The following is a 10182-nucleotide window of genomic DNA, read 5'->3' on the forward strand; positions in this document are numbered from 1 at the left end:
ATGCTAACTCTTTCTTACTTACCATCTCTACCCTTCTACTGCATCTAATAAAAACAATTATTTATTATTTTCCCTTTCAATTTAAATTCAGTTTAATTATAAAATAAATTAAATAATAATTTGACGCTTATTTCCGTTCTAATATTGTCTTTTTCTTGCAAGGTTCCTTGAATTGGGCTTTGCCGGGCGGCCCAATAACCATATTATCAGAAAAATTTACCGTACATAGTTTCCTGTGCTTTGCAGATAATGATTCAAAGCAAAAAAATAAAATAAAAGAGCTTTGGCAATGGCAACTGTTCTTTGTAAGAAGAAACGTGCAAAAGGCGGATTGAAAGACTATCAGGGATCGGATTCTTCTCACGGGAAAACTGTATACAGTCTCTTAAGACTCGGCAAAATTATGAAATATGCCATGAATTTAGAACACAAATGATAGGTTATGCAGAAATCAGATCAGTGATTACGAATCATTGTTCCATCTTTCACTTGACATCCACTTTGCTCCAAGGCAAATTCAAAAAAACCACCTCCATTGATGGTAGAATTAACACATGGTGGGGCAAACTGCAGAATTATATCCCTCAACGTGAGAAAACCTGTAACTTGCTCCTTATCATTGACCAGAAAGCTGAAACTGCTGTTAGTCTCTGTGGTATGCTCCATTATTTGCTTCAGCGTTGCATTTTCCTTGCAGGCAACTGGGAAGTCCATTCTGGGTATGAAGCTGTTTTTCAGCCGAAGACTTCCTGCTGTGAGAAAAGCCCCATGATCACGTTCAATGCTTGGCTTACTTTCTGCTTTGTCAGTCTCCATGTGAATGAATTCCCCCACAGTTAAAACCCTGTCCTTGCATATAAACAGGCACCTCTGTCATATTGGTTATATTAATATTGAGAGATAGGAGGACATGTCTTCAACTTACGTTCTACTTCTAAAGATGTCATCATTCCTTACAAGAATATGAACATCACTTTTTCTCACATTACCAAGGAGCTTCTTAGTTTGTCGATCTACAACAGCTACTGCACTAGTTTGGTTTTGCCAGAACGTCTTTAAAGCATCTGCGACAGTTTGGTCCGAAAATACACAACTAGGATTTTCTAGGCCTTCAAATCTGTGCAAGGACAAGAAAATGGTCAAAGAGAAACAAATCAAGATTGCCAATTCACTTTAGCAAGTGGATATGGATGTATCATGTATGTATATTAAGGAATGTGAGTTGAATACCGCAAATCTGACAAGTTCTTGTCTGCAATGCTATCAAACCACTCTAGTTCACTTGATTGAAGAAGGTGTTGGACTACTGCATTCTAGCAGAAAAGCACAGCAGCATATTACAGTAAGATATCTGTGCTTCGGCCCTTATAATTCTAAACCTGTGCTTAACTCAGCAGATACCTGCGTAACAAAACCGATGAGTCCATCTTCACGTTGCTGTATGACCGGCAAAACGTGCACCCGATGCTTAGAGAGAAGTAGCAGTGCATGAAAGACCGTATCATCCAAGGTTACGGGGAAAAATGGTTCCCAGAGGAATGACATAGCCAGCTCGCTAATCTAGTAATATTGGAGTAGTAACTTAAAATTAACAATGTGTTCAAGTGCACGGCTTTTGAATGCTTATAATGAGATCCATTCCAGAGCAAAAGTTTTTCAAACACAAATTTTGGGCATGTTTTGCAATGAGAGAATCAAGCTTCGAATAATTTTCCCTTTAAGATCTTGTAGAAGAAAAAAATAAGATTGAACGGATTTTATAGATTGTGCTATTAAATTTTATAGATTGTTTTTTCCATTTAACTCTACAACTCAAGAAGTATAAGTTGATTTTAATCTCAAATATATTCACAAAATGAAGGTAGCATAAAGAAAACGCAGGAAACCTTGGTTTGCCCAATCTGAGGAATATGGTCCAGGATGGAGAAAAAGCCACAGTGCTTGATATATTCGAGATTGTCGGTGGTCTTTTCATATTCCTTTCAAATACCATATGTGTAATTAGAATGGCGTGGCATTTGGGTGGGGGAATGACAGATACAAGGTTTCCCAAAAATACAAGTAATACCTCAAGGCACCAAAGAACCATGCTTGTAAAATCAACGAGACCAATGTACTGATCTGAAAACATTATGTTATCCGCATCCGAGTCCAACATGTCCACAATTGCTGCAGAAAAGATGTCCTTTTCGTACAACGTATGAATTGCATCCCTTATACTGTCTCCAGCTTTCAATTCCAAAACTTACGATACAAGAGACAGGACATGCATTCAATCATGTAATGTTCACGACAAGCATTGATTCTTGAACAAAAACATAAGTAGGCAACGAATGTAAAAGTACCAGGTGAGTTTTTTATGCCAGGTATCGAACTAATGGGTATGCGATCAAGAAATTGTTGAAGGGCGGTGCCAGAATCAATCTGCACGTGTTGGCTATCACCATTGTCGAGGCTTGAATTGAGGTTCTTTGCCTTGTCTTCTAACCCACCTTCCGAGACGTTCAACACTTCCGCTATTTTCACAGATTGCATTGTCTTCGTTTCTTCTTCTCCATGCGCTAAACTCCATGCATTTAATTTAGCTTATCTCTTTCACTTTTCCCATTCCTCACTCACCACCTGTGCCTCTCACCGCACATTTAGGACTTTGACTTTCTTCAAACTCACAAATTTGACAGGTGACTTCATCGTTTAATTTACAAAAAAAGATGCATTATTTAATCACACTTCTTAATTTAAGAAAACAAGTATATAGTGATATATGAATATGAATGTATCGTTGAAACCACTTACTTCTCTTTTTATGGTATTATCATATAACATGACGGTGCCATTTTCGTAGGAAATTTTGGTATTCGTTGCCACTGCCACTATTTTAATGACATTCTCATCATTAAATTTAAGATTTCGTTAGTGTTTCAGTTCACGTATGATTGTAAACAAAAACTGATGGTTATGACAATATAATTTAGAAAGGGGTAAAGCAACTTAGTGGCTCAGAGTCTGTCCTTCAATTTATTTGCTTTCATGCGACTTGACTTTCATGTTTTATTCATCCTATTTTTACATGAACTGGTGGGGGGAAGGGTGGTTCTATTTTACAAATAGAAAATCGGTGTTCTGCTTTCTCCATTGCATTATGTCCGCGAAGATGTTTGAGTGTGTTCCTCACAATGATTCTTTCACCGAGCGCCTTTGGGCAACCCGCCCAAGACATAAGCTCTATCCTTTTAAATGACAGTGCCATCTTCTATTGTTGCCTTCTCCGCTATGATGGTGATTCCTGATCGAATATAAAACCCGTCTTCTGGTCTATCTGCTTCTTGAACGCCCTACAGAAAAAGCATTTGAGTTGGTAATTAAGACACAAATAGGTTGTTTAAACCAGAAAACATTTGACTGTATAACACGATCAAAGTTAAAATCATGCTTACATCTTTGTTCTTGATGATGACATCTTTCCCAATTTTTGCATTCTTGTCAATGATACAGTTCCTTCAACAAAGATAACAAATTATGCGAACAACTGCGTTACTATGAGAATGCTTATTTCTTACCACGATATTCATTCAATATGCATCTATATTTTTACTTTCAACTTTTCAGGCCCACAAAATGATTCAATAATCTAGAGTCCATTAAATATGCATGAGTTAAAATTACCTAATTTTGGTATTCCTTCCAATCCCAATTGGGACCTTCCCCTCTGCCAGGAGGGAAGCAATTTCGGATTCAGTTTGGTAATAGTCCGCTCCCATCATCACAGTGTCCTGTAAAAGAAGGTTTCATTTAAAGAGGAATTTTTAGTGGGTTGGTGTAGCATAAGAGATCTAGAATGTGAAGTGTTTGTTTACCAGAATTTCAACTCCATAATCCAAACGTGATCGTTCACCCACAACGGAGTGTTGGACTGTGCATTCTCGCAGGAAACATCCATGTGAGATAATGGCATCCACGATCTACCAAAAAACATCAAACAGAATAATGAGCAAACATTTCATGATGTTACTCCTTTTTTTTGAAATAATTTCATGATGTTACTACATATTATAAGATAGAATTTTATCAATGTCATACCCTGCATTTGTCAATCTTAGTCGGTGGTAGGAATCCTGGAGATGTGTAAATGGGAGTCTTGGGGTCATAAAATTCGAACTCGTGACTCTGCAAGAGAATGGTATAGAGCAGATGCGTGTTAGTTTTAATAAACACAGAAATGACACTGAATACTAACAATTTGTAACTAATAATAAGGCCTCTGCATGATGAACCATAGTGAAGGTACTCCTGCTTATTAGTTATACTAAACTGATTCATGCCTCCTCCGATTTAGTATGGTACAATTTGCCATTTTTTTGGCCTTCGTACTCGGCAAAAAACCTATGCTACAGAACACTGGGTGCAAAGATAGGACCATTAATGTATCTTTAGTATTGTGGCCTGTAACTATGGCATGGTGTCCACAGCCTACACTCACAGAATGGGAAAAATCATAGCCGTAAACATCTTGAACCTACCTCTTCAGTAAGAGCCAAGTTAGCATCATAAAAGGATTTTATTGTTCCAATGTCTTCCCAATAATCTCTGAAAAAATACGACTGCAAAAACAACAAACATATAACTATTTTAGTTCCATCTTAGCTGTAATTAGAACTCTAATGTACAAAAACATTTGAAAGGAGATATATTAATGGAATTTTCTCTTACTTGGACATTGTGGTCCCTCACAGCTGCAGGGATGAGTTCAGATCCAAAGTCATTGGAGGTAGGATGCCTGCATTTTAGAAGATTGAGTAAAACGTCTGTCTTGAATACATAAACCCCCATAGACGCAATATACGGTGACTTCAGTGCATCTGAGGGTGACAACCCAAGAAGAGAGGTGTCCGCTTGCTGTGAGAATACCACAGGAATGAGTACATATCAGACAAATATATATTAAGAACATACTACTATGGTGGCAACAAGTTTGTAGAACAATCAAAATAACTATGTCAAGAAAAAGAAAAGGATGAAACATCAGGAACATCAGGAATGAAGGCTTCTTTTGGTCCAGCAAGTTCAGGGAAAATGCTATAATGCAAAGATTTTCACTCCTACAAGGAGGAAAAACTCCTGAAATTGAAGATGGTAATTATCTTTTTTCTTTTTCTTTCTAGCAGTGAGAAACCACAACAAAATTACTAGATAACAAGAAGACAGAAAGAAAGAAGAGGTAACATTAGGTTAGATTGTGGATTACCATTGCTGTCATATCATCACCCTTTGGTTTTTCTGAAAATTGAATGATGCGGCCTCTATCATCTACTTTAACCAATCCATAATCTGAAGCACGGCTGTAAAGAAGACAAATAAATATGTAAACTTTGTTACAAGGAAATTAGTCGTTTCTATTTACTCACCCTGGAAAGAACAACTATAATACTTGCTGCGGTCCTTTTTATAAGAAAAACTATAATTTCTTGTTTATATAAAAGAGGGTAGTATCAAGCAACAAAAAAGAAACATTTCTGCATGAACACACCTGTTACCCACAGCAGCACATGAAACAGTGATATCAGCATTTCTATCAATGTGACTCTGTTCATTTGTAACCAAAGTAAATCAGAAAACTTTTGATAAAGAAAAATAGTACCCAATATACAAAACAATTACACTGCAAACCTGTATTAGTTCCATGTAATCCATTCGATATAGATGATCTCCAGCCAAGATCAATACATTCTCAACGTTTGTGTTCTTGGCATCCTGCAACAAAGATCCTATTACTTGTAGGGAAGCTCAAACCGTGATAAGTATACTGAAGAAAAAGAAAACTTGAAGAAAAGTTCAAGTAGCATGTAAAAAAAAAATTACACGCCCACCTCAAATACCCAAGTGAATTGCCTCACAGCATCTGCAGTTCCTTGGAACCACTTCTTTCCAGCCTCTCCCGGTGTTTGAGTAGCCGCCAGAACCTGTTAGGAGTTGAGGTTGGCTTAATTAGTGACCGCATGAATAATTAAGAACCACAAAACTGAAAGGGGTCAACCAAAAACTCTAGTGGCTCATATTTCCCCATCAACCACAGTAACCAAAAGTGGTGGTGTAGCACTTACTTCCACGGTCCCATCCCCAAAGTTGATGCCATTTCCAAAATAAGTGCGGGCGATGTGACGGTTGAGAGATGCAGAGTTGAACTGAGTCAGAACAAATATTTTGTTGATGCCACTGTTGATGCAGTTGCTCATAGGGATGTCTATAAGCCTGTAGCATCCCCCCACAGGCACCTGAAAACGCATTGCATGCCACACACCATGTCAACAACAACTTAATATTCAGACCAAAACCACCCCAACATAAAACAAGTCAGGATTCAGACCAGAACCATGACATACTTACCGCAGGTGTGGCAGCTCGTTGGGTGAGGGGAAAGAGTTGCTTCCCGGGTCCTCCACCCAGTATGATGGAAACAACATTTTTAGGATCAGCCCTTCGTCTCAGGAATGAAGGCACTTGCAAGGACTGAAACTCAAAACACACCAAATAAAAATGCAAACACCCAAACAAAGAAAAAGGTCCAAAGAAGTAGAACGTGAATCCCAGAATCAGATTCAACTAACCACTGATTCTTTGGCATCGTTTGAAGTGAGGATAGCAGATGCAACATCATGCGGCACCCTCCTCTGGCTTCTTGAACATTTGGCCAACTGATTCGCCACAAAGGCACTGCTGTTCAGACCAACTTTCACTCTTTCTCCAAGAAAGGTACTTTCTAGACGAAAAATATGGTCTTTCGGTGAGTTTGCCAAGTGGGCATTGGCTTTCAAGGTCACACATGAAGAAGCCATTGCAGTGATCTCAACTCACTGCCAAGAAGTGATGGGTGAGAGATGTTGAGGTACAAACTCTCTGAAGTGTGCATTACATAAAGAGCATGAGATACTGTAATAAATTAAATAACACAAAGAAAAGCTTACCTTGACAGAAAGGAAGGTGAAGAGGATTAAATTAATGAATTTGTAAGTATGCAATAAAGTGGAGGAAATCAGAAGAACCAATAACAGTGATTTTGATTTTTTGAGATTATTGAAGGTCAATCATTAGACTTATAATGTGATCGAGTGGTGATGAAGGTACCAGAGGTTGCCTTTATTGGCTCACGAGAAAAATCTTATGGTTTTGATAACTATTCTTAGTTTCCAAAAACCATAGAAAAGGTAACATATTTATAAAATAATGTTGCCTTGCCGCTGTAGTCCAAGTTCCCCAATTCCCTCAGTCCAAGTTTCTAGGTGTCTGTGCCACGTGGGATAGCCATTAAAGAACAAAGACATGTCATCTATTACGGCCACTGCTCCTAAATGAAATCAAACATAATTAATAATTGATATATAGATTCGTTCCAAAAACGTTGATGTGAATTTCTACGGTTCAAACTTGCTTACTGCTCTAACCTGACACATCTTCACCACCCTTGGAGCTATGCATCCACTTCACATGTTGTTAGTTTCTCACTAATTCTTCTTCTTCTTCATTTTCGTTTCTATTATTGATCCCTGCCTGCAGCATTATTTGAGGTGAAAGTAGAAAAACATTCAAGTTTGTGCACCGAATGAGGTGAGAAGAATCCATTTTATGCCTCATGAGTCTGAAAGAGGGACCATTTTTCTCAGATGATTCTCATTAACTTATTGCATAAATACAGATTCCTCTGAATATTTAAGAATCGAATCGAAGTATACAAATTCCTCTGTCAAGAGCTTGTCAAATACTCCAATTCTATAAAAATGTCAATATACAGATTATCAGATTTCTAACACTTCAACTTTTACTTTTCTCCAATCAAATTAACTCAATAAGAATTAACTGTGGTCCAAAACAAGTTTGATTGTTTTTCACTCTCAATCTACTTCTGCTTAATTCATTATAAGATAAACTTAATTGATATAATCGTGTTGGTAAAAGTTTAGCAGCTCAGTTAATTTTCTTAAACAGAAACAACACCTTATTAACTTTTTTTATGGTCATTTTATAAAATGCATTTTTTTCTTTTTTTAATAATATAGTTGCTTTAAATTTTTATTATCTCTAATATAATTTTAAATATATATTTTTAAAATTTAAGTCACATATAGCTTAATTTTAAATATATTTCATTTGTCATATAAATAATATCTCATGCTTAAACTTGTTACTAACTAACCAGTCCAATTAGACAAAAATAAATAATTCAGCTCAAGTTTAATGCATATATGTGTATAAAAAATTGACATTATCAATTAATAAAGATTAATGTATTTCTTTTCAACTTTTCAAATAGTGACAATAAAAATAATATATTCACCACAAAACATTTCATAATTGAATAGAAAATATGAAAAAAATATATATTTCAGAATAAGAATGCACGTGAGATAAAAAAAAAAAGAAAGAAAAAAAAGAATGATGGTGTATATAAACAAATATTTTGAATTTGGAAGAACATGAGATGGAGAAGTACAAAGGTATCTTCAATCTTGTAATTGTCATCTTATGAAATAATGTAACTGCTGGATCAGGTGGCTGCCCAGAGTAACCAGGCCAGCTAGATGGACGGTTCACACAGACCCAGTGGGCCCAAGCCCCATTTCATCTGTCAGTGGGCCCATCTCTTGTGGTCCACCATACCTTCCATCTCCTCCTTAAGTTCTTCATTAACATTAATTACTATCAAAACTACAAAATCATTAATCACATTTAAATGTTAAAATCATGTTAAATACTTTTAATCTATTTAAATAATATTTGTTTTTTTTTAAAAAAAAACAAGCTTTATTATTGAAAGCATTACATTATAATAAAACCGTATAAAAACAAAAGAATGTGGAGATGAAGATGAGGCCCGTTAATCAGAAATTGGAGGCCCACACCGGATGATTATGAGAACAATGCATGTGAAAGGGATGGATGCAATAGGGTTGGTGATGATGGGTGAGTTGGTTTAATCACGAAACAAACAAGCACATGATGCTACTCATACACGTACATACATGATTCATGTGAATATGATGCCCTCCCATTACCTCCACCGTTGGTTCATTTGTTTATGAATGGTGGATTTGGGATGATACGATGATATTATAAAAATAATCATCATGGTTCACTTGGCGAAGGTGTTCGATCTCCACCGTCGAAGGTGTTGTTGGATGTAAAAATATCAACTCAACAGCAACATTAGACATGACTATTGACAAAATCACTCTCAACTCTTGGTCATATTTCAATCATTTTATTTTTATACTAAAAAGCACTTTTTTACATTTTTAAAATAATCAATTATTTAACTAATGATAAATATAGCTTTTGTAATTGACAACGCGACCATTTTTCAGCGTTGAATCTTGTTAAGGAAATATTAAATAGGAATATAATAAAGTAATATATATATATATATTTCAATAATATATATATATATATATATATATATATATATATATATATATATATATATTTTAAATATTTTGACATAATATATGTTATTTTTTATTGGTTTAGAATATGTTTGTACAATAATAAATAAAAAAATGAATTGATAAGAAAATGACTTGTATGTTATATTAAAATGTTTTTATTTCTCAAACATTGAGCTAAAAATATTTTTTTATTTAAGTAATATTAAATTTCATTTCTCAAATATTTGCAACTAGCTACGTACAATTTAACCAGGAGGTATAATAGTATGAAGTTTATTAGTATATACATATTTATCATTTTTACTTAATTTTTAAAAATCAGTAAGGATTTTTAAGTTTGAATTTAAATATAATAAATGTTGTGTATACTCCTTGATTAAATTAATTATTTTTTATAATTAAATAATTGATATAAATAAAACAAAAAAAATCTGATACCGAAGGGTCTGGTTGTCCCTGTTATGAAAGACAACTTACAAAATGACAACATTCATGTGACATGTCTGCTAGCAATTGATTAACGCAAATGCAAAACAGTGACTGAGATAACTCATATTGGTGTTTTTTTTTTTTTTTATTGTAACTTTTATTTCTTTATTTTAATTATTAAATAATAATATATTAAATAAATATTCTCCTCATTTTTTTTAAATCATAAACAAGTTATATAAAAACTTTAAAATAATTTTTATTTTAAGTCAGTTTTAAATTTTTTCTTTTGTGATCAATCTTTGCAATTGCTTTT

At 34.9% G+C, this 10182-nt stretch overlaps 2 protein-coding genes across 3 annotated transcripts; both read right to left on the reverse strand.

Annotated features, from left to right (window-relative positions):
* Positions 1–121: 121 nt before the first annotated feature.
* On the reverse strand, positions 122–2803 carry LOC106760494 (SNF1-related protein kinase regulatory subunit gamma-1-like). Of its 2 annotated transcripts, none has more exons than XM_022781061.1 (7): positions 2346–2803; positions 2069–2244; positions 1887–1979; positions 1402–1560; positions 1243–1313; positions 926–1117; positions 122–844 (listed from the first exon to the last, which is right to left on the reverse strand). In XM_022781061.1, exons 1-7 carry the CDS (start codon positions 2533–2535, stop codon positions 457–459), a joined length of 1269 nt encoding a protein of 422 aa, XP_022636782.1. In that variant the 5' UTR covers positions 2536–2803; the 3' UTR covers positions 122–456. The 2 variants fall into 2 exon arrangements, with proteins under 2 accessions (XP_022636782.1, XP_014499409.1); XM_014643923.2 differs by having other exon boundaries at positions 1231–1313.
* Positions 2804–2991: 188 nt separating this feature from the next.
* Positions 2992–7172, reverse strand: LOC106762605 (glucose-1-phosphate adenylyltransferase large subunit 1). Its single transcript, XM_014646607.2, has 15 exons — positions 6963–7172; positions 6606–6851; positions 6385–6507; positions 6102–6272; positions 5868–5960; positions 5668–5751; positions 5528–5583; positions 5246–5339; positions 4711–4896; positions 4521–4601; positions 4081–4167; positions 3858–3962; positions 3667–3773; positions 3438–3498; positions 2992–3335 (listed from the first exon to the last, which is right to left on the reverse strand). The coding sequence occupies exons 2-15, from the start codon at positions 6831–6833 to the stop codon at positions 3234–3236; spliced, it is 1578 nt and encodes a 525-aa protein (XP_014502093.1). The 5' UTR covers positions 6834–6851; positions 6963–7172; the 3' UTR covers positions 2992–3233.
* Positions 7173–10182: the final 3010 nt, after the last annotated feature.

This window comes from Vigna radiata, chromosome 5 (assembly GCF_000741045.1).
Source record: "Vigna radiata var. radiata cultivar VC1973A chromosome 5, Vradiata_ver6, whole genome shotgun sequence".
Classification (NCBI taxonomy): Eukaryota; Viridiplantae; Streptophyta; class Magnoliopsida; order Fabales; family Fabaceae; genus Vigna; species Vigna radiata.

Excerpts from the sequence above, each read along its gene's own strand:
- LOC106760494 (XM_014643923.2), bottom strand. The coding sequence starts at position 2,535 with ATGCAATCTGTGAAAATAGCGGAAGTGTTGAACGTCTCGGAAGGTGGG. Across the intron at positions 1,561-1,886 it reads CTCAGATTGGGCAAACCAAG|ATTAGCGAGCTGGCTATGTC; the intron begins GTTTCCTGCGTT and ends CAATATTACTAG. Across the intron at positions 845-925 it reads GACATCTTTAGAAGTAGAAC|GGTTTTAACTGTGGGGGAAT; the intron begins GTAAGTTGAAGA and ends ATGCAAGGACAG.
- LOC106762605 (XM_014646607.2), bottom strand. The coding sequence starts at position 6,833 with ATGGCTTCTTCATGTGTGACCTTGAAAGCCAATGCCCACTTGGCAAAC. Across the intron at positions 5,961-6,101 it reads TTGGGGATGGGACCGTGGAA|GTTCTGGCGGCTACTCAAAC; the intron begins GTAAGTGCTACA and ends AACTCCTAACAG. Across the intron at positions 3,774-3,857 it reads ATTATGGAGTTGAAATTCTG|GACACTGTGATGATGGGAGC; the intron begins GTAAACAAACAC and ends CTTCTTTTACAG.